The sequence below is a fragment of the Thalassophryne amazonica genome, chromosome 16 (genome assembly GCF_902500255.1).
Source record: "Thalassophryne amazonica chromosome 16, fThaAma1.1, whole genome shotgun sequence".
NCBI lineage: Eukaryota > Metazoa > Chordata > Actinopteri > Batrachoidiformes > Batrachoididae > Thalassophryne > Thalassophryne amazonica.
The window spans coordinates 63032677-63059604 of NC_047118.1; the positions used below are offsets into that span (position 1 = coordinate 63032677).

A 26928-nucleotide genomic window follows, 5' to 3' on the forward strand; every position below is an offset into this window, starting at 1 on the left:
TCTAGTCATGGTAAGTTGGAGTTTCTAATTGAATCTCTATAGGCCCCCCATCTCATAAACCATTAGATGCCATTGAAGGCAGCAAAACATCTGTTTGCTATAATATCAAGTGTGCACACCAACCTTGGCTGTCACCTCCGTATGCCACGATGCGCTCTGATCTATCAAATCCTGGCGCCACCCCTCACAGGAGAAGTTGATTGGAAGGTGTTGGTGTGTGCTCTTGTGCTGTAGCATTCAAAAATATTTGTTTCTACACTTTGTTTAGTGTACTGCTGGCTGATGGTTGTAGCGCATGGCCTTGATTTACCCTAATTAAATAAATACATTAATGCTATCTCAACAAAAACATGATGTTATGTGTCGACGCGGATTGAGGAGCGAACCTGCGTCAGACAGGACCCAGCGCTAAAAATAACCAGAAAGCGGTTCCAAACAAAAACTATTTATTATACACCTGTGTTTAAAAGTGTAAAAACATAAAAAACAACGTCCCTCTGGTGGAGTGATCCGCGGCTCGCTCTCCAGCGCCCGCAAGGATTAAAGCCGGCGCTCCTGGACTTCCTACCACTGCCAAACACCCCCCAGGTGGACACGACAAACTGATTCTCTGTGAAGCAAAGAGACGGTGAGGTACGTCAACAGATACAACTATATCTTCCAATAAACACACGCTGCCAGCAACACACTCAGGTCAGTGTCCTTTTTTTTACTTTATGCAAATGAGCAGCTTCTCACAACAAGTGGAGGATCACTTATCCTTCACGCCACAGCAGTGAGAAGCAAACTGCGCAATTCTCTTTACAATTCCAGTATACTGTGTAACAAAACACCAAGTTACTATCAACAAGTACCTAAACACTTAATTACCTTTCGTGTGTGCTGACAGCATGTGTCCTCACCCCTCCCTGCTTCACGGGTTCGATGTGTCAAACCCAGGCGCGGTCCTCAGCGTCTCACAAACGAACGTCACAAGGTCGATTTCCCGGCAGTTCTGCTTGAATCACACATGACTTAAATGCAGAACGCCATCCAATTATCTGCTTCAGCTGCAAGTCGTCCAGGTTGCACGTGAGCACCGATCACAGGTGCTTTCCATGATGTTGATGAGGGTGAAGACTCTTCAGCCAGCACCTTCTTCACAGACAAATCAGCCCTCATGCCACCTGGAGAGCAAAGAAAAGAAAAGAACACCAAAACATCCAGCCACGCCCCCCCCAACACACAACAGTACCCCCCCATCAACGGGAAGCCTCCCGGCGACCGAACAGACCAGGCCCGAGAACAGCCCCTCCCTCCGGGGTCCACGTCAGGAAGCAGACGGCAAGACAGGCACCGCAGCTGGAAGGCCGGCTGGAATCAACAAAAGCCCCAAAACATTCCCCAGAACAAGTCCACTCACACAAAAAAAAAAACATAAAACCCACCCAAAACCTCCCCAGGGGACCGTCCCATCAAACCCCGGGAGGAAAAGAAAAACTCCCAAACACAAAAACCCAACACAGTCCCACAACACAGTACAAACGCAGATGCATAAAAGAAAAATAACAAACAACCCCCCCAGAATGACCTGCAGAGCCCAACCCCCCCCTCAGAAGGCCTTCATTGCCAGTTCCAGGAGGAACAGCCAAAACCGTGATCCCACAAAGGTCCCCAGGTATACATGGAGTGAAACGGTGCCCCCCAGGGGACCGTATCATCAACCCCAGGAGGCACCCTCCCCACAACCCCGGAACCCCAGATCCGGTCACACTTGGCCGGTCGGTCCCAAGCCAATTCCCCCCCCAGAGGACCGTCCCATCAACCCTGGAGGCGGAACCCGGAAGGAAACAAAATAAAACCAAAAACCAACCCCCGGAGGACAACCAAAAACAACCCCGGGGGGATATAAAACGACCATAAACCCTGTTGCCCTCCCCGGCACCCCGAAAGACCCCAGGTCCCTCCCAGAGCTCTTTGGCGGCTCTATTTTGGCGAACAGCTCAAAATATTAAGCCGGAGAAGGGAACAGGTAAAAACTAACCCAGCTCCAACCCCAAAGCGCAGCGGAAAACCGGAAATACGTCCGGCGCCCCAACTCGACCATACCCCAGCCACTCGGGAGGGGTGGAACCACCGAAATGGCAAACGGCAACAGATCGGCCCACCCCTCCGACTGAGGCATGTCTCCGCTGCACCACACCCCGGCAACACCCATGACAATCGGTCCAACGGCTCACCGAGGCTGGAGTGGAACCGGGCCTTAACCAAACCAAAAAGAACGCCTCTAACACCCCCCCCCCTAGGTGCAGAGGTCTTCTGAGAATGCTCAGCGTGACCAACCTGCACCACCCCACAACCCACAAGACAAGCGGTCCACGGGCAAGTGAGGGTGGGGTTAGGAATGTAGAGAAATAAAAACAACAAAACAAAAACGACCCAACAACCCAAACAGAAAATACCTAAAAACACATACAAAATTGACAGGTAAGTGAGCCCAGGCGTGCTTCCAACCGCCTATCACTCCACCAGATACGCCCCTACCTCCCCAAACAAGTATAACCCCTGATTAAAGAAAACAAAACATTTACGTGTGCTAAAATTTTTTTTTTTTTTTTTAATGTGGGTTCTTTTGCCTGTCCAAGAACACTTGGAGTTACGTCACCGTTATTTCTCTTGACGCTTTCGTGTCGGGGCAATACAGGAATCTCGACTCGTCCGAGCTGCATGGGCTCATCAATAGGAGGAGCCGGAGGTCCCGTCGGAGGAGCCTCAGTGGGGCGAAGAAGAGGCGGCCCAGCTTTGTGTCGGGGAAAGCCCCGAGACAAAAAAAAACGCTCTGATGGGCGTCCTCTCTCGCGTCCACGCTCCTTCATCCGATCATCTAGACGAATCACCAGCGATATTAGCTCGTCTAAATCGTTTGGCTCATCACGGACCGCCAGCTCGTCTTTTAATGACTCATTTAACCCGTCTACAAACACGCCCCGTAATGCTGCGGCATTCCAACCTGATTGAGCAGAAAAAATCCGGAAGTCCACGGAATACTCCGCCGCACTCTGCCTCCCATGCCTGAGATTCAGCAACCGTTGAGCAACGGTATTCGTTTTCACCGAATGGTCAAAAACCAGTCGGAACTCCCGGGAGAAATCCTTAAAGGACCCTAACAATGGCGAGTTGTTACTCCACAACGCTGTGACCCAAGCTAAGGCGTCACCTCGGAGCAAATTTGTCACATACGAAACACGACTTCCATCAGAAAAGAAGGAAGCCGGTCGCTGAGCAAAAACCAGAGAACATTGCATCAGAAACGAAGCACAAGCTTCGACGTCTCCCGCATAGGGCTCCGGATGACAAATGATCGGTTCAAACACAGAATCTTTGGGTGACGGAGTTATCTGCCTTGGTATCGATGATGCCGCAGCTGGCGCTGCAGGAAGCGGAACGGCTTGAGCTGCAAGCTCCGTAACACGGGCGTCTGTTTGTTTAATTTGATTTGCGAGGTGCTGTAATTGCTCCCATATTTTCTCCAAGTGTTCTTGAATCTTTTCGGCAAAAGGAACCGCCACTGGGTCCATTATGGAATGGCCGGGAAATTCTGTTATGTGTCGACGCGGATTGAGGAGCGAACCTGCGTCAGACAGGACCCAGCGCTAAAAATAACCAGAAAGCGGTTCCAAACAAAAACTATTTATTATACACCTGTGTTTAAAAGTGTAAAAACATAAAAAACAACGTCCCTCTGGTGGAGTGATCCGCGGCTCGCTCTCCAGCGCCCGCAAGGATTAAAGCCGGCGCTCCTGGACTTCCTACCACCGCCAAACACCCCCCAGGTGGACACGACAAACTGATTCTCTGTGAAGCAAAGAGACGGTGAGGTAAGTCAACAGATACAACTATATCTTCCAATAAACACATGCTGCCAGCAACACACTCAGGTCAGTGTCCTTTTTTTACTTTATGCAAATGAGCAGCTTCTCACAACAAGTGGAGGATCACTTATCCTTCACGCCACAGCAGTGAGAAGCAAACTGCGCAATTCTCTTTACAATTCCAGTATACTGTGTAACAAAACACCAAGTTACTATCAACAAGTACCTAAACACTTAATTACCTTTCGTGTGTGCTGACAGCATGTGTCCTCACCCCTCCCTGCTTCACGGGCTCGATGTGTCAAACCCAGGCGCGGTCCTCAGTGTCTCACAAACGAACGTCACAAGGTCGATTTCCCGGCAGTTCTGCTTGAATCACACATGACTTAAATGCAGAACGCCATCCAATTATCTGCTTCAGCTGCAAGTCGTCCAGGTTGCACGTGAGCACCGATCACAGGTGCTTTCCATGATGTTGATGAGGGTGAAGACTCTTCAGCCAGCACCTTCTTCACAGACAAATCAGCCCTCATGCCACCTGGAGAGCAAAGAAAAGAAAAGAACACCAAAACATCCAGCCACGCCCCCCCCCAACACACAACACATGAGTTTTGACTGCAGACAAAGACTGTGTTTTCCTTCTAAGTTGAGAAATTCCTAAGTCATCTGGAGATTTGGAAGATAAGCCTGAGACCCCCCTTTGGGCCTCCAAACTGTGCGTCACAGCCAAAAACAGAACTATAAATTGAAGTTCTTCAAAAGGAGCCCTTGCTTGGTTTATCGGTTAAATTCCGGTCATTATGAGATACATGACATTATAATGGCTTCACGTCAGAATCTGAGTTTCTCCAGGCCAGGAGAACCCAAATTTTATGACTTCACCCAAGGCTAGAACCTCTCCACACTGCCAGAGGACCTTCCCCATGATAGCATGTGGCCATAAAACTTTGTCTTGACAATCAGCTTTTATCTGTAGGCCTAAGCAAAGGAAAAGACCTTTTGTTTTAAAAAAAAGAATTAGATCAGTATTATTTTATTCATATATAAAAACTTCTAATGTTGCTCATATTGATTAATCAAACGAAATGCTTTGCATATAATCATTTCATTTTATTGACATGTGTCCATTGCAACTGATGTGTGTTTAAGTGTGATCTTTCTGCGTTATCAATAGGTTGATGGTGAAATATTCTGTTATCCAAAGGATGTGTTTAAGTGACGATTAATAATGTGTATCCATTCGAGTGTCTTAGAACAATATTATACCAAAATAGTTAATGTGTTTAAATAGTTGAATCATTTGGGTTTGCCCTGTGAAGACATGAAGTTTTCTGTGAGATTACACACCCTAAATGGGCGGAGTTTGGGGATGTCAGTCCCCCTTAAAAAGTTAGAACAGAGCCCTTCTCTCGCTTTCTCTTGCTCTTCTCTTTTGGCTCTTCCAGCTTCCTCTTCTCTCTTCCTTTCTTAAATGCTTTTTATTTTTGGCTCAACAAGGCCCCATGCTAAGCTAACCTAAGCTAGCTAAAGCTACCACATGGCTTCATTCATTCCAAGGGCTGGATCAGGTGACCCTGGACCATCCCTTGGTTATGCTGCTTTAGACGTAGACTGTGGGGGGGGTTCCCATGATGCACTGTTTCTTTCTCTTTTTGCTCTGTATGCATCACTCTGCATTTAATCATTAGTGATCGATCTCTGCCCCCCTCCACAGCATGTCTTTTTCCTGGTTCTTTCCCTCAGCCCCAACCAGTCTCAGCAGAAGACTGCCCCTCCCTGAGCCTGGTTCTGCTGGAGGTTTCTTCCTGTTAAAAGGGAGTTTTTCCTTCCCACTGTAGCCAAGTGCTTGCTCATAGGGGGTCGTTTTGACCGTTGGGGTTTTTCATAATTATTGTATGGCCTTGCCTTACAATATAGAGCGCCTTGGGGCAACTGTTTGTTGTGATTTGGCGCTATATAAAAAAAAAGTTGATTGATTGATTCATCCTTTATTCTTCAAAAAACGTAAAGTTTTAACCTGACACTTTAAGGTGCATCAAGTCTTTTGAATTTTTAAGAGAACTTCCGAGCTGAACTTTTTAAAATAATAGCGAAATTACAGGACAGCGACATTTCCTTTTTGAAATTTTCCAATGGTTTAACTTTTCCTAAATTCACAAAGACTTTTAATCTGGCCAACAAATTTTTAAAAGCTACCAGAAACCATTTCCAACAAACACCTTCCACCTCTGGGTTCCTGCAAGCTGACGACGGTGCTGATTTCAAACCATCGGCCAACCCGTCGGTAAAGCCAGCCACAAGCCTTTGGGATCGCCTGGGGAGACCGCTGAGTTAACCCCTTGACCCAAGTGAGCATGACGGATGGATGGACGGATCACTCCGAACCACCTCTTCAATGTGTAAGCTAAGTGACCCAGTTAAAGGTTCCAGGAAAAGGGTTTGCTGTCAATGGATACAATGTGTCTTCCTTTTAAACATATTCATATGTTTAAGATTTTTCTTAATAATTGGCTTCAAATTTCATCTCTAAATTCTAATCAGATTTATTTACTTAAAGTCTTTAAGTTCTATCTCTCACTCTCTTCCAACATCTCATGAGTGAGTAAGAAAATTGTTTCCATGAATGAACTTGTTTAATCACTGTCCACAAAAATGCCAGTAAACTGTTCATTTCTTGTATACTTGTAAATAAATTGTAAATATTTCTGCTGTGGTTCATTTTGTGTTCAGAAGGAAACCTTTGGTTAATCGTATTGTAGAATTCAGACTTTCAGATCAGAGACCGATTAATTAAATTGAGACTAATAAATTAATGAATGTTTAAATTAAAGTACCTATGCTTCAAATAGGTGGTGCCCCGAGTAATAATTAAATAATAAGTATTAAACCCTAAATTGTTAATTATTTTGGTGACTCGTCAGATGGGGCCTAGTTCAATCTAATTCAATTTGTGAGTTTAACTGCTTATTCACTACATTCTTATGGTGCTCCAGTGTGAGTCGATTTAGAATTGAGCAATTTGGTTACATCTTTATGGTACCCATGTGAGGTACCATTCATTCCAAATAATTAAATTAATGTAAATTTGTTACATTATATTGGTCCCCCGTTGCGAGGCCTGTAAATTTGCTACATGGTGGTCCATTTCCTGCACAGTGAGAGCTCAGTTTGAAATGAAATTCAAAAATTAAATTGTGTAAATTCTGTTTTCTTCTATTCTTTAGTTTGTGTTGGCGATGGGGAACTATTTGAATAACAGCCAGCCTAAAGGTAACAAGCCGACAGGCTTTAAGATCAACTTCCTCAATGAGGTACTTTATCCACCAGCAAATATTTTAATACACATTTCAACAAATGCTTCCAAGCTGTGTTTCATGTCTGTGTGCTTATTGTGTCCCCTGCAGTTGAGCACGACAAAAACGGTGGATGGAAAGTCAACGTTTTTGCATATTCTGGTCAAGTCACTCTGTCAACACTTTCCTGAGGTGTTGGACTTTTCCAAAGACTTAATCATGGTACCTCTTGCAGCCAAAGGTAAAGCAACAACATCGACTCTACACCATGTTTTTGATGTGCATTCTAAATAGATTACAATTTATGAGATTGCACATATCTCGATCAGATCTGTATTATTACACTGAGACCCAATCATTCATTTAATACACGTTTCGTCAGTTTGTGTCATGATATTTATTATGATTACTTCTGAAAGTACTGACAGATATGTCTGACATTACTATTCTTTTAAAGTGATATTAGCCCCTGAAACAGCTGATGTGGACCATTGCCGCATCCACCACACCATGGAAGCACCTCAGGTTCTCAGTGGCAACTACCCAAGCAGACAGCTTGTCCATCCATAGCCATCCATTTGTTTCAGCCAGATGAAAGGGAACATCAGCAAAATGAAATTGAGTGTTACTTCATCAATAACAAATATTTCCATAAGGGTTCATAGAAAGGGTCTTATCAACTTTCAAGTAGCATTAAGACAAAGCAAAGCAGATAATGCAGTGGGATAAGGAATTGAGCTACCAATATGTAGACCTTGGTCATACAACCTGTCTGTATGACTCTCTGTACATGTATGACCTTGGTCATACAACCTGTGTCTTTGGCTGAAGCACTTCATCTGCATTGTCCCAGTCCACCCAGCTGTAAATGAGTACTGGCCTTGGCTGGGGACGTAACCTATGATGGACTGGCATCTCATACAACGGGAGTCAAAAGCCTGCCTGCTTCATGCTTCAAATCCAGGGACAGGAACCAGCACCAGTGGTCTTGAGAGCCAGTATAGAGCTCAGTTTGTTTTTCTTCTGCTGTAACAAAGCAGTGGAAGAAGATCCTCATCCTTGGCTCCATGGAGAGTCCTTGGGGACCTTTGGAATGACTTTGTGTCAAACACATGGCTACTTAGGGAAACTAGGTAGGTGTGGACCAGGTGTTTGCCTGGGTGGTTCCCATCCAGGTTGGGTGTTCCTTCGTGTGGTGAATGTGCCAATTTGTGGTGCCAGCACATGCTGCCAGACTTGACCTGACTGTGCCAAACAACCCACCACTTTTCAGAGTGCATCAGGTTGCTAAGACCAACAGCACTCCTTCTTAAAATGAATTTTAATTTAAAATAATGTAATGCTGTCTGTTCCAAGACAGGCAGATTTTCCGGACTTTCCATGGTTGGTCCATTAGTTTTCAAATGCTCCTACTTAACATTCCAACAAACAAATGGGACACAGGCTCAAATATACCTGACCTGGTGAAAGTAAATATATGAAGAATTATATTATATTTATATTTTATTATATCATTTATGTCTGTGTCGTGGGACACCAAACTTAATCTCTAATGTCCCAATCCACCTAGCTGTAAATGGGTACCAGTCTTGGCTGTGGAAGTAATCAGTGTTTGACTGGCATCCTGTCCAGAAAAAGTCCTAGAATTTCATTCGCATCACATTACAGAATCCTGGGATAAGGACAGACAGCAGTGGACCTCATGACGTCTATAAGATTACTTTAAGAAGAACATTTTTCCATTTTATGTTTTAATTCCCTGTCTGTAGTAAACCAGAGGACCATCTCATCAGACCTGAATGACCTCCATACAACCATCCAGGACATTAGGTCTTCCTGTCAGAAGATGCCTGCTACTGCTGAGGACCGGTTTGCTGTCGTCATGAGTGTATCCTTCACATTACTTCAGCCATACAAAGGCATCAAGAAACAAATGTGTCTTTGGGGCACCCACACAGAATAAACAAGAGCAAACAGAGATTTCTTACGTCCACTAATCTGGATCCAGATCACCTCTAAATTTCAGTGGAGTCTTCCATGCCCTAATATCTATCTGTGGTGCAACTTTGTTGAGAATCCGTGAAGTTGTTTTGAAGTAATCGTTCAAAGCCTATATAAAGAGAAGTCTTGATGCAGAATCCAGATCACCTCCAAAATTCAGTGGAGTCTTCCATGCCTTAATTTCTATCTGTGATACAAATTTGGTGAGAATCCATGAAGTAGTTTTGACATAATCCTTCAAAGTGTACATAAAGTGAAATCTTGATCCAGAATCGGGATTTGGATCCGGATCACATCCAAATTTCAGTGGAGTCTCCCATGCCCTAATATCTATTCGTGGTGAAAAGTTGGTGGGAATCCGTGAAGTAGTTTTGACATAATCCTTCAAAGCCTATATAAAGTGAAACTTGATCCAGAATCCAGATCCGGATCCAGATCACCTCTGAAATTTAGTGGAGTCTTCCATGGCCTAATATGTGGCTGTGTTGAAAATGTTGTCAAAATCCGTGCAGTAGTTTTAACGTAATGCTGCTAACAGACAGACAGACAGACAAATAAATAAATGCCGATGATTTTATTGGCGGACGTAATGAGTCCATCAAAAGTCTGGGTCCCTTGACTAGACTGTGTGGAGAACTTCCTGGAGAACAGCCATCCAGCTCTCCAGTCTCTGGAGTCTCTCCAGCAGAGAGCTTTGGAAGAATTCACCAAAACTGCCTCTTTCTTTGGAGAGGATGGTAAAGGTGTCAACACCGAGGCCTTCTTTGGTATCTTTGCCGAGTTCATCAGCAAGTTTGAGGTGAGTTTTAAAAAAGCTTAATTAATTTAAGTAAAGTGATATTGCTGTAGGATGAAGAACACAGTTTGTGGGTCGACAGGAAATGGTACATGGACTTTTCTTCAAGCAGTACTGTGTAAAACTTTTAAGCACATTTGAATTTTGATAATAATGTGAACTTTAGTCTTTTTTCCCTTAACTGTTGGGTCAACTGTAAACAAATTTGAACTTCCAACTGAAATATTAACTAAGGAATAAATAGCAACAACAATTCTTTTTTTGTCAGTGTACTGGTGGTGGCATGACTACATGTTTAAACACAACCTTGTTTTCTTTTAGCCTTCATTTGCATCAGTCAGAAAGAAATCCAAACAGTATGTTGTTGTGCGATAAATCTGTAGAAAATTCTCAAAAATCGAGTGATTATGCAAGATTTGTGAGGGACACCCATAAGAACTCTAAAGGATGTGACTGTGATTGAAGAAACTACAGTATGCACAGTGCAACAATTGTGTGTTACATTGGTACATCATCAACCACAGCTTCAAGGATAGGATGTAACACAGGGTTTTTCTATTTATTAATTTATTTACTTTTAAAATAAGGTATGAAATTTAAGCCCGATATTAAATCAAATCAAATCAATTTTATTTATATAGCGCCAAATCACAACAAACAGTTGCCCCAAGGTGCTTTATATTGTAAGGCAAAAGCCATACAACAGGGGTGGGCAACGAGGGTCGAGACACTGCAGGTTTTCCTTGCAACCAATCACCTCAGCAGGTGATTTCATTAATGATCAGGTGTTTCAGCAGGTAATTTCAAGACGACCAGGTGTTTATGTTCAAGGTAGAAGCTCATCAGCAACCCACCTGCTGAGGTGAGTGGTAGCAAGGAAAACCTGCAGTGCTTTGGCCCTTCATGGCACATGATTGCTCACCCCTGCCATACAATAATTACGGAAAAACCCCAACGGTCAAAACGACCCCCTGTGAGCAAGCACTTGGCGACAGTGGGAAGGAAAAAAAAAATCCCTTTTAACAGGAAGAAACCTCCAGCAGAAACCAGGCTCAGGGAGGGGCAGTCTTCTGCTGGGACTAGTTGGGGCTGAGGGAGAGAACCAGGAAAAAGACATGCTGTGGAAGAGAGCAGAGATCAATCACTAATGATTAAATGCAGAGTGGTGCATACAGAGCAAAAAGAGAAAGAAACACTCAGTGCATCATGGGAACCCTGCCTCCCATTCTACTCTTAAAAACCCTAGGAACTACAAGTAAGCCTGCAGTCTGAGAGCGAAGCGCTCTATTGGGGTGATATGGTACTATGAGGTCCCTAAGATAAGATGGGACCTGATTATTCAAAACCTTATAAGTAAGAAGAAGAATTTTAAATTCTATTCTAGAATTAACAGGAAGCCAATGAAGAGAAGCCAATATGGGTGAAATATGCTCTCTCCTTCTAGTCCCTGTCAGTACTCTAGCTGCAGCATTTTGAATTAACTGAAGGCTTTTCAGGGAACTTTTAGGACAACCTGATAATAATGAATTACAATAGTCCAGCCTAGAGGAAATAAATGCATGAATTAGTTTTTCAGCATCACTCTGAGACCTTTCTAATTTTAGAGATATTGCGCAAATGCAAAAAAGCAGTCCTACATATTTGTTTAATATGCGCATTGAATGACATATCCTGATCAAAAATGACTCCAAGATTTCTCACAGTATTACTAGAGGTCAGGGTAATGCCATCCAGAGTAAGGATCTGGTTAGACACCATGTTTGTAAGATTTGTGGGGCCAAGTACAATAACTTCAGTTTTATCTGAGTTTAAAAGCAGGAAATTAGAGGTCATCCATGTCTTTATGTCTGTAAGACAATCCTGCAGTTTAGCTAATTGGTGTGTGTCCTCTGGCTTCATGGATAGATAAAGCTGGGTATCATCTGCGTAACAATGAAAATTTAAGCAATGCTGTCTAATAATACTGCCTAAGGGAAACATGTATAAAGTGAATAAAATTGGTCCTAGCACAGAACCTTGTGGAACTCCATAATTAACCTTAGTCTGTGAAGACGATTCCCCATTTACATGAACAAATTGTAATCTATTAGATAAATATGATTCAAACCACCGCAGCGCAGTGCCTTTAATACCTATGGCATGCTCTAATCTCTGTAATAAAATTTTATGGTCAACAGTATCAAAAGCAGCACTGAGGTCTAACAGAACAAGCACAGAGATGAGTCCACTGTCTGAGGCCATAAGAAGATCATTTGTAACCTTCACTAATGCTGTTTCTGTACTATGATGAATTCTAAAACCTGACTGAAACTCTTCAACTAGACCATTCCTCTGCAGATGATCAGTTAGCTGTTTTACAACTACCCTTTCAAGAATTTTTGAGAGAAAAGGAAGGTTGGAGATTGGCCTATAATTAGCTAAGATAGCTGGGTCAAGTGATGGCTTTTTAAGTAATGGTTTAATTACTGCCACCTTAAAAGCCTGTGGTACATAGCCAACTAATAAAGATAGATTGATCATATTTAAGATCGAAGCATTAATTAATGGTAGGGCTTCCTTGAGCAGCCTGGTAGGAATGGGGTCTAATAGACATGTTGATGGTTTGGAGGAAGTAACTAATGAAAATAACTCAGACAGAACAATCGGAGAGAAAGAGTCTAACCAAATACCGGCATCACTGAAAGCAGCCAAAGATAACGATATGTCTTTGGGATGGTTCTGAGTAATTTTTTCTCTAATAGTTAAAACTTTATTAGCAAAGAAAGTCATGAAGTCATTACTAGTTAAAGTTAAAGGAATACTCGGCTCAATAGAGCTCTGACTCTTTGTCAGCCTGGCTACAGTGCTGAAAAGAAACCTGGGGTTGTTCTTATTTTCTTCAATTAGTGATGAGTAGTAAGATGTCCTAGCTTTACGGAGGGCTTTTTTATAGAGCAACAGACTCTTTTTCCAGGCTAAATGAAGATCTTCTAAATTAGTGAGACGCCATTTCCTCTCCAACTTATGGGTTATCTGCTTTAAGCTGCGAGTTTGTGAGTTATACCACGGAGTCAGGCACTTCTGATTTAAGGCTCTCTTTTTCAGAGGAGCTACAGCATCCAAAGTTGTCTTCAATGAGGATGTACAACTATTGACGAGATACTCTATCTCACTCACAGAGTTTAGGTAGCTACTCTGCACTGTGTTGGTATATGGCATTAGGGAACATAAAGAAGGAATCATATCCTTAAACCTAGTTACAGCGCTTTCTGAAAGACTTCTAGTGTAATGAAACTTATTCCCCACTGCTGGGTAGTCCATCAGAGTAAATGTAAATGTTATTAAGAAATGATCAGACAGAAGGGAGTTTTCAGGGAATACTGTTAAGTCTTCAATTTCCATACCATAAGTCAGAACAAGATCTAAGATATGATTAAAGTGGTGGGTGGACTCATTTACATTTTGAGCAAAGCCAATTGAGTCTAATAATAGATTAAATGCAGTGTTGAGGCTGTCATTCTCAGCATCTGTGTGGATGTTAAAATCGCTCACTATAATTATCTTATCTGAGCTAAGCACTAAGTCAGACAAAAGGTCTGAAAATTCACAGAGAAACTCACAGTAACGACCAGGTGGACGATAGATAATAAATAAAACTGGTTTTTGGGACTTCCAATTTGGATGGACAAGACTAAGAGTCAAGCTTTCAAATGAATTAAAGCTCTGTCTGGGTTTTGGATTAATTAATAAGCTGGAATGGAAGATTGCTGCTAATCCTCCCCCTCGGCCCGTGCTATGAGCGTTCTGGCAGTTAGTGTGACTCGGGGGTGTTGACTCATTTAAACTAACATATTCATCCTGCTGTAACCAGGTTTCTGTAAGGCAGAATAAATCAATATGTTGATCAATTATTATATCATTTACTAACAAGGACTTGTGAAGTTAGCGACACCAGCAACCATTGTCAATTGTCTTCCGGGGGCCAGAGCAGGCGACATCGAAGGACATTTGAAATTGCTGGCTAAGGCTAAGCGTAAATTTGGTAAGATTGTAATTCACGTCGGCAGTAATGACACTCGGTTACGTCAATCGGAGGTCACTAAAATTAACATTGAATCGGTGTGTAACTTGCAAAACAATGTCGGACTCTGTTGTTTTCTCTGGGCCCCTCCCCAATCAGACCGGGAGTGACATGTTTAGCCGCATGTTCTCCTTGAATTGCTGGCTGTCTGAGTGGTGTCCAAAAAATGAGGTGGGCTTCATTGATAATTGGCAAAGCTTCTGGGGAAAACCTGGTCTTGTTAGGAGAGACGGCATCCATCCCACTTTAGAGGGAGCAGCTCTCATTTCTAGAAATCTGGCCAATTTTTTGGGATCCTCCAAACTGTGACTGTCTAGCGTTGGGACCAGGAGGCAGAGCTGTGGTCTTATACACCTCTCTGCAGCTTCTCTCCCCCTGCCATCCCCCTATTACCCCATCCCCGTAGAGACGGTGCCTGCTCCCAGACCACCAATAACTAGCAAAAATCTATTTAAGCATAAAAATTCAAAAAGAAAAAATAATATAGCACCTTCATTGCACCACAGACTAAAACAGTTAAATGTGGTCTATTAAACATTAGGTCTCTTTCTTCTAAGTCCCTGTTGGTAAATGATATAATAATTGATCAACGTATTGATTTATTCTGCCTAACAGAAACTTGGTTACAGCAGGATGAATATGTTAGTTTAAATGAGTCAACACCCCCGAGTCACACTAACTGTCAGAATGCTCGTAGCACGGGCCGGGGCGGAGGATTAGCAGCAATCTTCCATTCCAGCTTATTAATTAATCAAAAACCTAGACAGAGCTTTAATTCATTTGAAAGCTTGTCTCTTAGTCTTGTCCATCCAAATTGGAAGTCCCAAAAACCAGTTTTATTTGTTATTATCTATCGTCCACCTGGTCGTTACTGTGAGTTTCTCTGTGAATTTTCAGACCTTTTGTCTGACTTAGTGCTTAGCTCAGATAAGATAATTATAGTGGGCGATTTTAACATCCACACAGATGCTGAGAATGACAGCCTCAACACTGCATTTAATCTATTATTAGACTCTATCGGCTTTGCTCAAAAAGTAAATGAGTCCACCCACCACTTTAATCATATTTAGATCTTGTTCTGACTTATGGTATGGAAATAGAAGACTTAACAGTATTCCCTGAAAACTCCCTTTTGTCTGATCATTTTTTTAATAACATTTACATTACCCTGATGGACTACCCTGCAGTGGGGAATAAGTTTCATTACACTAGAAGTCTTTCAGAAAGCGCTGTAACTAGGTTTAAGGATATGATTCCTTCTTTATGTTCTCTAATGTCATATACCAACACAGAGCAGAGTAGCTACCTAAACTCTGTAAGGGAGTTAGAGTATCTTGTCAATAGTTTTACATCCTCATTGAAGACAACTTTGGATGCTGTAGCTCCTCTGAAAAAGAGAGCTTTAAATCAGAAGTGTCTGACTCCGTGGTATAACTCACAAACTCGTAGCTTAAAGCAGATAACCCGTAAGTTGGAGAGGAAATGGCGTCTCACTAATTTAGAAGATCTTCACTTAGCCTGGAAAAAGAGTTTGTTGCTCTATAAGAAAGCCCTTCGTGAAGCTAGGACATCTTTCTACTCATCACTAATTGAAGAAAATAAGAACAACCCCAGGTTTCTTTTCAGCACTGTAGCCAGGCTGACAAAGAGTCAGAGCTCTATTGAGCTGAGTATTCCATTAACTTTAACTAGTAATGACTTCATGACTTTCTTTGCTAACAAAATTTTGACTATTAGAGAAAAAATTACTCATAACCATCCCAAAGATGTATCGTTATCTTTGGCTGCTTTCAGTGATGCCGGTATTTGGTTAGACTCTTTCTCTCCGATTGTTCTGTCTGAGTTATTTTCATTAGTTACTTCATCCAAACCATCAACATGCTTATTAGACCCCATTCCTGCCAGGCTGGTCAAGGAAGTCCTACCATTATTTAATGCTTCAATCTTAAATATGATCAATCTATCTTTGTTAGTTGGTTATGTACCACAGGCCTTTAAGGTGGCAGTAATTAAACCATTACTTAAAAAGCCATCACTTGACCCAGCTATCTTAGCTAATTATAGGCCAATCTCCAACCTTCCTTTTCTCTCAAAGATTCTTGAGAGGGTAGTTGTAAAACAGCTAACTGATCACCTGCAGAGGAATGGTCTATTTGAAGAGTTTCAGTCAGGTTTTAGAATTCATCATAGTACAGAAACAGCATTAGTGAAGGTTACAAATGATCTTCTTATGGCTTCGGACAGTGGACTTATCTCTGTGCTTGTTCTGTTGGACCTCAGTGCTGCTTTTGATACTGTTGACCATAAAATTTTATTACAGAGATTAGAGCATGTCATAGGTATTAAAGGCATTGCGCTGCGGTGGTTTGAATCATATTTGTCTAATAGATTACAGTTTGTTCATGTAAATGGGGAATCTTCTTCACAGACTAAAGTTAATTATGGAGTTCCACAAGGTTCTGTGCTAGGACCAATTTTATTCCACTTTATACATGCTTCCCTTGGGCAGTATTATTAGACGGTATTGCTTAAATTTTCATTGTTACGCAGATGATACCCAGCTTTATCTATCCATGAAGCCAGAGGATACGCACCAATTAGCTAAACTGCAGGATTGTCTTACAGACATAAAGACATGGATGACCTCTAATTTCCTGCTTTTAAACTCAGATAAAACTGAAGTTATTGTACTTGGCCCCACAAATCTTAGAAGCATGGTGTCTAACCAGATCGTTACTCTGGATGGCATTTCCCTGATCTCTAGTAATACTGTGAGAAATCTTGGAGTTATTTTTGATCAGGATATGTCATTCAAAGCGCATATTAAACAAATATGTAGGACTGCCTTTTTGCATTTACGCAATATCTCTAAAATCAGAAAGGTCTTGTCTCAGAGTGATGCTGAAAAACTAATTCATGCATTTATTTCCTCTAGGCTGGACTATTGTAATTCATTATTATCAGGTTGTCCTAAAAGTTCCCTAAAAAGCCTTCAGTTGGTTCAGAATGCTGCAGCTAGAGTACTGACGGGGACTAGCAGGAGAGAGCATATCTCACCCGTGTTGGCCTCCCTTCATTGGCTTCCTGTTAATGCTAGAATAGAATTTAAAATTCTTCTTCTTACTTATAAGGTTTTGAATAATCAGGTCCCATCTTATCTTAGGGACCTCGTAGTACCATATTACCCCATTAGAGCGCTTCGCTCTCAGACTGCGGGCTTACTTGTAGTTCCTAGGGTTTGTAAGAGTAGAATGGGAGGCAGAGCCTTCAGCTTTCAGGCTCCTCTCCTGTGGAACCAGCTCCCAATTCAGATCAGGGAGACAGATACCCTCTCTACTTTAAGATTAGGCTTAAAACTTTCCTTTTCGCTAAGGCTTATAGTTAGGGCTGGATCGGGTGACCCTGGACCATCCCTTGGTTATGTTGCTTTAGACGTAGACTGTGTTTCATAATTATTGTATGGCCTTGCCTTGCAATGTGGAGCGCCTTGGGGCAACTGTTTGTTGTGATTTGGCGCTATACAAGAAAAAAGTTGATTGATTGATTGATTGACTTAGAAGAGAGAGACCTAATGTTTAATAGACCACATTTAACTGTTTTAGTCTGTGGTGCAGTTGAAGGTGCTATATTATTTTTTCTTTTTGAATTTTTATGCTTAATAGATTTTTACTGGTTATTGGTGGTCTGGGAGAAGGCACTGTCTCTACGGGGATGGGGTAATGAGGGGATGGCAGGGGGAGAGAAGCTGCAGAGAGGTGTGTAAGACTACAACTCTGCTTCCTGGTCCCAACCCTGGATAGTCACGGTTTGGAGGATTTAAGAAAATTGGCCAGATTTCTAGAAATGAGAGCTGCTCCATCCAAAGTGGGATGGATGCCGTCTCTCCTAACAAGACCAGGTTTTCCCCAGAAGCTTTGCCAATTATCTATGAAGCCCACCTCATTTTTTGGACACCACTCAGACAGCCAGCAATTCAAGGAGAACATGCGGCTAAACATGTCACTCCCGGTCCGATTGGGGAGGGGCCCAGAGAAAACTACAGAGTCCGACATTGTTTTTGCAAAGTTACACAAGATTCAATGTTAATTTTAGTGACATCTGATTGGCGTAACCGGGTGTCATTACTGCCGACGTGAATTACAATCTTACCAAATTTACGCTTAGCCTTAGCAGCAGCTCGGGATCTGCTGGAAGGGAACTAACGGTGGCTAAGCTCCCTTGGTCCGCACCGACTACAGGGGCCTGGCTAGCTGTAGAATTTTCCACGGTGCGGAGCCGAGTCTCCAATTCGCCCAGCCTGGCCTCCAAAGCTACGAATAAGCTACAATTATTACAAGTACCATTACTGCTAAAGGAGGCTGAGGAATAACTAAACATTTCACACCCAGAGCAGAAAAGTGCGGGAGAGACAGGAGAAGCCGCCATGCTAAACCGGCTAAGAGCTAGCAGCTGCGCTAAGCTAACGGATTCCTAAAAACACACAAAGTGAATAATGTGTAAATAATTTAGAGGTGATTCAGCAGAGGGAGTGCTTTAGTTAAGGCACGTGAAGATTACACTGTGAAACAAATCATTATCTAGTTATCTAGATCAATCTAACTACGCAGATTAAACAGCTAACAGATACAGTAAAACACCGCTGTGCTCCGGAACAGGAAGTGATACAATACCGCAGTGAGCACCATATATGGGAGATTCAAGCAGCCAGTTTGTTTTCTTGTGAGGCTGTTCTTTGTTCCACTCCACCATTAAGCTTTTGACTGGTGACTCAACAGACAAAAGTTTCACGTGACCCAGTTTCTCCAGTCACACCCATAGAAGACTATAACATCTTCAGAATTGTCATCTGTGTCTTGGTGGCTTCTCACATGTCTCCTTCTTGCACAGACAGTCATAGTTTTTATGACTGATGTAATTGAAGTCCGAGACATAATCAGTAACTTGGAAATATTCTTGGAAACATCACTTGTCTTGTCAGGCTATTAACTCCACTGTGTTATGTACAGAGACACAATGACAAAAGTTGTCACTGTCCAAATATTTATGGGCATGACTGTATTAGGTCCATAAATCGGAAGGAAACTATTTGTGATGGAAAGCCTCGTCATGCTGCGCTATTGCTCTTTGTGAAAAATATTTTTTTTGTTTTGTTTTGTTTTAATGTCCTTTCATGTTTTTGTTCACCACAGAGAGCTCTCAGTGAGCAGCAGCCTCCAGATAATCCAAAGAGCCCTAGAAGTCCACAGATGTCGTCCCCATTGGCGTGGTAAAGCACAAACATGAAGATGACCACAAAATCTTAATATGCTTACAGATACATCCACAGACGTACTGTTTGCTTACCTGCAAACATATTGACACAACACCAAATGGACAATATTGAACAAAAGTAGAAATACATTTTTATTTATCATTGTGTTTTTCTCAAATTAAAGGACCATACTGGCCATTTCAAAGTTTGAGCCCAATACTAGCAACTATTAGATCATCTTAAAAATGAGACTAAAGTTTTTGTTTTTAAATCAAATATGGGTAATTAGGAAATTTATTATCAGACTAAAGATATTCTTTCATAATAAAACTGCACTTTGGTTTAAGATTAGGACTTTGACTCTAAGATCAGTCAGTAGAATAAATAGAACACAAACGGAAGGGTTTGACTTTTTGAATGATAGGTAACATCCTCTAGATTAAGTTTTTGTTACTCACAGTAACAGGTAGGTCAGTGAACGCCTCTCTGGGCGCAGAATTCAACAATAATACATAATATATGTTTCTCATCATCCATGAATAAGGTGTACAATTCAAAAGTAAGCTTTTCCAGTGGTAGATATTTCATTACAACATGGTACAGCAGACAGTAATTTGGAAGAACTGATTTGGGGGGGACATCAGATTGTCTATTTCTGTTTTTTTTTCTGTAGCCCACCCACCAGTCAAACATCCTGATTTCTAACTTTTTTCTTTATGAATTTTAAATTCTGATATAAAGTGAATTATTTTCAAAATTATGTTGTTACTATGTGTCACTAACTCCTGATGGCGCCATGAGAGTAAATGAAACGAGGTCACTTTGAGTTTCAGCTGTTTATTATTTTTAATCTGGCTTGAGTGTTTAATACACAAAAATGCACTGGATGTGGACTTTTTTGTCACTCACAGCTGTCGGTTTGTGAATGTTTATTTGTGTAATTAAGATGTAATATGGATATCTTGTGATTGCACTGTACAGAATGACAGCGAATGTAAATAAACCATAGTATCTAAAAAAAATATAAAGCACTTTGTTGGAAAATCAACATTTTTGATGGTGAAGAAACTTCCATGTGTAATCCCCCCACCCCAGATAATTGATTTTTGTCATTCCGTATGAATATGAATTGAGCAGTATTGCAGTAAACATTTACATATAGTTAAGTCTTGCAGACAACACATCCCACATTGTGTAGCGTACCAGCTTTTCAGATACATATGTGCTTTGTAAAACAAAAAGCATCATCTTCAAGTCATATTTTACACTTTTAAATGAATGACAAATTAAACCATCTCTGAGATGTGCAAATAGAATATTTCTGCTCATCTGATATTTATTGCAGAATTTAAACCTGTTAAGCCTTGCAATCTGTTTAAAGCCTATATAGTGTCACGTCTGTGTTTTGTATTGTTTGTTAACACTGTTAACAAATATAAAGTATCATTTGAAACCTGCTGCTGCTTTGGTAACTGGTTTTAATGTTTTAATTGGGAAAAAAGTCTTTAATAATTGTTGGTATGTTCATGGGTTATCTTTAAAAGAAATATTTGCACTTTTGTGCAAGAGATTTACAACATGTTGAAGCTTTTTACCCATAGAGACATGTTTTCTAAAGAAGTTATTTAATGAAATTATGTTGAAAAAAAAAAATCCACATTACCTTTTTTGGGGGTATATATTTGTTATATTTTTAACTTCATGTTTTGAAGAGAAATGTTTCAGCAGGATGCTCAACCCGTGCACTTGTTGCAGCTAGCACGTAGGCCTCTCTGTGCAGGTTGGCACTAGGTGCTATAAATAAAGCTGACAGGAAATGGACTTCAATTTTAGATGTGTGTATTGAAAGATATCTTCACTAAACAGAGAGTCGCTACCACAGCTTTCAAGCTGCTCACACACACAGCGTTCCACCTGCCTCTTCCGCCTGCCCTTGACACGGCACCCAGATGGCCAGGTCATTGCCCTCAGCGTGGATCAGTAAAGTTATGTGTTTGGTTGAAAAAGTTGCATTTGACATTTAAATGCCGCGACTGCTCGCGTTGTATATCTCAAACTGTGTTTTGTCTGTGTCGCGTGGTAACTAAAAGAACAGTGTGCATGGTGTCCCAGAGGAGATATGAAGTTATCAAATAGATCGAGAACATGGCCATGAATGATTATTAAGAATGCCTTTTTCCACACTCAATATAACATAAATGTGTTTGATTTGGGGTACAGCTGATGCAGAGACATCATTTCTTTTTTTAAATTTTAATTTCATCAAGAAATGATTTGAAGCATGCTGCATACAAGAATCAGAATTCTTCATTTGGTTCAGAATACTGCTGCTAGAGTTTTGTCCAGAAGAAAATGTCACCGTATTACCCCATTTTTAGTCCTTTGGACCAAGGTCTACAGAAATAATGGCATCAGGATTTGTGTGTGGCGCACAGTCCGATGATTCTGAAAAAATGTTTGAATTTTTCTGAAATCTCCTCCCCATTCCCTTCCCTTCCCCTCCGACCAAAGGGTAAAACAACTGCAACAAAAAAATCGTTGTCCACAGATTTTCTCAAAAACTATTAAATTTTTTTTTTTCTCAAATTTTGTCCATTCCTTGGGTGACTATCTGACTCTGAGTTTTGATTGGAGTTTCCAATTAAATCCCTGTAATATACATAAGTAGTGTTCAGAATAATAGTAGTGCTATGTGACTAAAAAGATTAATCCAGGTTTTGAGTATATTTCTTATTGTTACATGGGAAACAAGGTTTCAGTAGATTCTCACAAATCCAACAAGACCAAGCATTCATGATATGCACACTCTTAAGGCTATGAAATTGGGCTATTAGTTAAAAAAAAGTAGAAAAGGGGGTGTTCACAATAATAGTAGCATCTGCTGTTGACGCTACAAACTCAAAACTATTATGTTCAAACTGCTTTTTTAGCAATCCTGTGAATCACTAAACTAGTATTTAGTTGTATAACCACAGTTTTTCATGATTTCTTCACATCTGCGAGGCATTAATTTTGTTGGTTTGGAACCAAGATTTTGCCCGTTTACTAGTGTGCTTGGGGTCATTGTCTTGTTGAAACACCCATTTCAAGGGCATGTCCTCTTCAGCATAAGGCAACATGACCTCTTCAAGTATTTTGACATATCCAAACTGATCCATGATACCTGGTATGCGATATATAGACCCAACACCATAGTAGGAGAAACATGCCCATATCATGATGCTTGCACCACCATGCTTCACTGTCTTCACTGTGAACTGTGGCTTGAATTCAGAGTTTGGGGGTCGTCTCACAAACTGTCTGCGGCCCTTGGACCCAAAAAGAACAATTTTACTCTCATCAGTCCACAAAATATTCCTCCATTTCTCTTTAGGCCAGTTGATGTGTTCTTTGGCAAATTGTAACCTCTTCTGCACATCTTTTATTTAACAGAGGGACTTTGCGGGGGATTCTTGCAAATAAATTAGCTTCACACAGGCGTCTTCTAACTGTCACAGCACTTACAGGTAACTCCAGACTGTCTTTGATCATCCTGGAGCTGATCAATGGGTGAGCCTTTGCCATTCTGGTTATTCTTCTATCCATTTTGATGGTTGTTTTCCGTTTTCTTCCACGCATCTCTGTTTTTTTTGTCCACTTTAAAGCATTGGAGATCATTGTAGATGAACAGCCTATAATTTTTTGCACCTGCATATAGGTTTCCCCTCTCCAATCAACTTTTTAATCAAACTACGCTGTTCTTCTGAACAATGTCTTGAACGTCCCATTTTTCTCAGGCTTTGAAAGAGAAAAGCATGTTCAGCAGGTGCTGGCTTCATTCTTACATAGGGGACACCTGATTCACACCTGTTTATTCCACAAAATTGACGAACTCACTGACTGAATGCCGCACGACTATTATTGTGAACACCCCCTTTTATACTTTTTTTTTTTTACTAATAGCCCAATTTCATAGCCTTAAGATTGTGGATATCATGAATGCTTGGTCTTGTTGGATTTGTGAGAATCTACTGAATCTACTGGTACCTTGTTTCCCATGTAACAATAAGAAATATACTCAAAACCTGGATTAATCTTTTTAGTCACATAGCACTACTATTATTCTGAACACTATTGTATGTCTGAAATGGTGTTTTGATTATGTACAACCCCAATTCCAATGAAGTTGGGAAGTTGTGTGAAATGTAAATAAAAATAGAATACAATGATATGCAAATCCTCTTCAACCTATATTCAATTGAATATACCACAAAGACAAGATATTTAAAGTTCAAACTGATAGACCTTTTTGTTTTTGTGCAAATATTTGTTCATTTTGAAATGGATGCCTGTAACACAAAAAAGCTGGGACAGGGGCAACAAAAGACTGGGAAAGTTGATGAGTGCTCAAAGAACACCTCTTTGGAACATTCCACAGGTGAACATGTTAATTGGAAACAGATGTCATGATTGGGTATAAAAGGAGCATCTCCAAAAGGCTCAGCCGTTCACAAGCAAAGATGGGGTGAGGATCACCACATTGTGAACAACTGCAGAAAAAATAATCCAGCAGTTTAAGAACAATGTTTCTCAATGCTCAATTGCAAGGAATTTAGGGATTCCATCATCTACAGTCCATAATATAATCAGAAGATTCAGAGAATCTGAAAAACTTTCTACACGTAAGAGGAAAGGCCAAAAACCAACACTGAATGCCCGTGACCTTCAATCCCTTAGGTGGCACTGCATTAAAAACCAACATCATTGTGTAAAGGATCTTACCGCGTGGGCTCAGGAATACTTCAGAAAACCATTGTCAATTAACACAGTTCGTCGCTACATCTACAAGTGCAAGTTAAAACTCTACCATCCAAAGCGATAGCCATACATCGACAACATCCAGAAACACTTCCACTTTCTCTGGGCCCGAGCACATTTGAAATGGACAGACGCAAAGTGGAAACGTGTGCTGTGGTCTGATGAGTCCACATTTCAAATTGTTTTTGGAAATCATGGACATTGTGTCCTCTGGACAAATGAGGAAAAAGACCAGCCAGATTGTTACCAGCGCAAAGTTCAAAAACCAGCAGTGTGTTAGTGCCCATGCCAAGCCACATTCTGCACGTTACAATAGCGTGGCTTTCTAGTAAAAGAGTGCGGGTACTAGACTGGCCTTTTTGCAGTCCAGACCTGTCGCCCATTGAAAATGTGTGGCGCATTATGAAGCGCAAAATATGACAATGGAGACCCCGGACTGTTGAACAACTGAAGTCATACATCAAGCAAGAATGATTAAGAATTACACCTACAAAGCTTCAACAATTAGTATCCTCAGTTCCCAAACGCTTTTTGAGTGTTGTTAGAAGGAAAGGTGTGTAGAAGGCTACTGTTAAACGTTCGGTCTCTCCTCTCCACATTGTGTTCAGTAACATATAGACAAATGTCTCTCCACATTGTGTCTCTTAGGGTAGTATCTTCTGGACGCAACTGTTGGAGATGAGAATTAGCGACCAAACACGTGAACGAGCAACAGTTGGTTCATACTGAAGTAGCCACTCACAGCTGAAATGGTGGCACGTTTGCACTCAGTGTTCAGCTATTAATATTCTTATTTATTTATTTATTTTTATTTATTGATTTAACATTATTTAACCAGGAAATCCCATTGGGATTAAAAACCTCTTTTTCAAGGGAGATCAGGCCAAGACAGGCAGCAGCATAAAATAAGCACAATTACAGACATAAAAAGAATAACATCACAAGAACACATCCGTAAAAAAAGTGTATCCTGCTATTGTCCATGTGAATAGACTGTGGAAATTCCCCTGAACATACCCAGTAACAACAAAATAATAATTAATAATAATAATAAAAAAATAATGTCTAGTGTAGCTCCACTGGGGGGACTGGAATGTACAGTGCACTCGCTGACTAAATGATGTCCCTGCTGTCCTGCCTTGAATGTCCAGTATACAAGCCCCGCTAATATGATCCTTTTGTACTCTGCTACAAGATCCGCACACAGTGCTTATCCACACTGTGGATCAGCCTCTCCTCTGTGACACTTTGGGGGTGTACGTCTTTCATTTGATTTATTCTGCAAGAACATTGTAAGTCTCTTCAGCTGTTCCCTTCTTTTTTTTCATTCTGGGTCTCCACAGCAGATCCAAGATGTCCTCCTGCTTTTTGGCTATGATGGACAGATGACATCATATTTCCATGGCACGGCATTTTTTAAATACACATGTGCACTGTGTGTGTGTGTGTGTGTGTGTGTGTGTGTGTGTGTGTGTGTGTGAGAGAGAGAGAGAGAGAGAGAGAGAGAGAGAGAGCTCCAGATAACAAAGATTAAAAACAACACAGTGTTGTGGGCTCTGCTCCGGCAGAATTGTGCTCCAAGAATAAAAATAACATTAAGAATCAAAAATATACACTCAACAAAAATATAAACGCAACACTTTTGGTTTTGCTCCCATTTTGTATGAGATGAACTCAAAGATCTAAAACTTTTTCCACATACACAATATCACCATTTCCCTCAAATATTGTTCACAAACCAGTCTAAATCTGTGATAGTGAGCACTTCTCACAGGTGTGCTATACCAAGATGCTGATTAGACACCATGATTAGTGCACAGGTGTGCCTTAGACTGCCCACAATAAAAGGCCACTCTGAAAGGTGCAGTTTTATCACACAGCACAATGCCACAGATGTCGCAAGATTTGAGGGAGTGTGCAATTGGCATGCTGACAGCAGGAATGTCAGCCAGAGCTGTTGCTCGTGTATTGAATGTTCATTTCTCTACCATAAGCCGTCTCCAAAGGCATTTCAGAGAATTTGGCAGTACATCCAACCAGCCTCACAACCGCAGACCACGTGTAACCACACCAGCCCAGGACCTCCACATCCAGCATGTTCACCTCCAAGATCGTCTGAGACCAGCCACTCGGACAGCTGCTGAAACAATCGGTTTGCATAACCAAAGAATTTCTGCACAAAATGTCAAAAACCGTCTCAGGGAAGCTCATCTGCATGCTCGTCGTCCTCATCGGGGTCTCAACCTGACTCCAGTTCGTCGTCGTAACCGACTTGAGTGGGCAAATGCTCACATTCGCTGGCGTTTGGCATGTTGGAGAGGTGTTCTCTTCACGGATGAATCCTGGTTCACACTGTCCAGGACAGATGGCAGACAGCGTGTGTTGCGTCGTGTGAGTGAGCGGGTTTCTGATGTCAATGTTGTGGATCGAGTGGCCCATGGTGGCGGTGGGGTTATGGTATGGGCAGGCGTCTGTTATGGACGAAGAACACAGGTGCATTTTGAATGCACAGAGATACCGTGACGAGATCCTGAGGCCCATTGTTGTGCCATACATCCAAGAACATTACCTCATGTTGCAGCAGGATAATGCACGGCCCCATGTTGCAAGGATCTGTACACAATTCTTGGAAGCTGAAAATGTCCCAGTTCTTGCATGGCCGGCATACTCACTGGACATGTCACCCATTGAGCATGTTTGGGATGCTCTGGACTGGCGTATACGACAGCGTGTACCAGTTCCTGCCAATATCCAGCAACTTCACACAGCCATTGAAGAGGAGTGGACCAACATTCCACAGGCCACAATTGACAACCTGATCAACTCTATGCAAATGAGATGTGTTGCACTGCATGAGGCAAATGGTGGTCACACCAGAT

At 41.5% G+C, this 26928-nt stretch overlaps 1 protein-coding gene across 4 annotated transcripts in view; it reads left to right on the top strand.

Moving 5' to 3' along the window:
- Nucleotides 1-19355, top strand: part of grid2ipa (glutamate receptor, ionotropic, delta 2 (Grid2) interacting protein, a) — a 91194-nt gene extending 71839 nt beyond the window's left edge. For all 4 annotated transcript variants that reach the window (XM_034190491.1, XM_034190493.1, XM_034190492.1 and 1 more), the window contains 5 exons: nucleotides 7076-7162; nucleotides 7256-7385; nucleotides 8914-9032; nucleotides 9780-9944; nucleotides 19191-19355. In XM_034190491.1, the coding sequence (XP_034046382.1) occupies nucleotides 7076-7162; nucleotides 7256-7385; nucleotides 8914-9032; nucleotides 9780-9944; nucleotides 19191-19271 (582 nt within the window). In that variant the 3' untranslated portion in view covers nucleotides 19272-19355. The remainder of the gene's footprint in view (nucleotides 1-7075; nucleotides 7163-7255; nucleotides 7386-8913; nucleotides 9033-9779; nucleotides 9945-19190) is intronic.
- Nucleotides 19356-26928: the final 7573 nt, after the last annotated feature.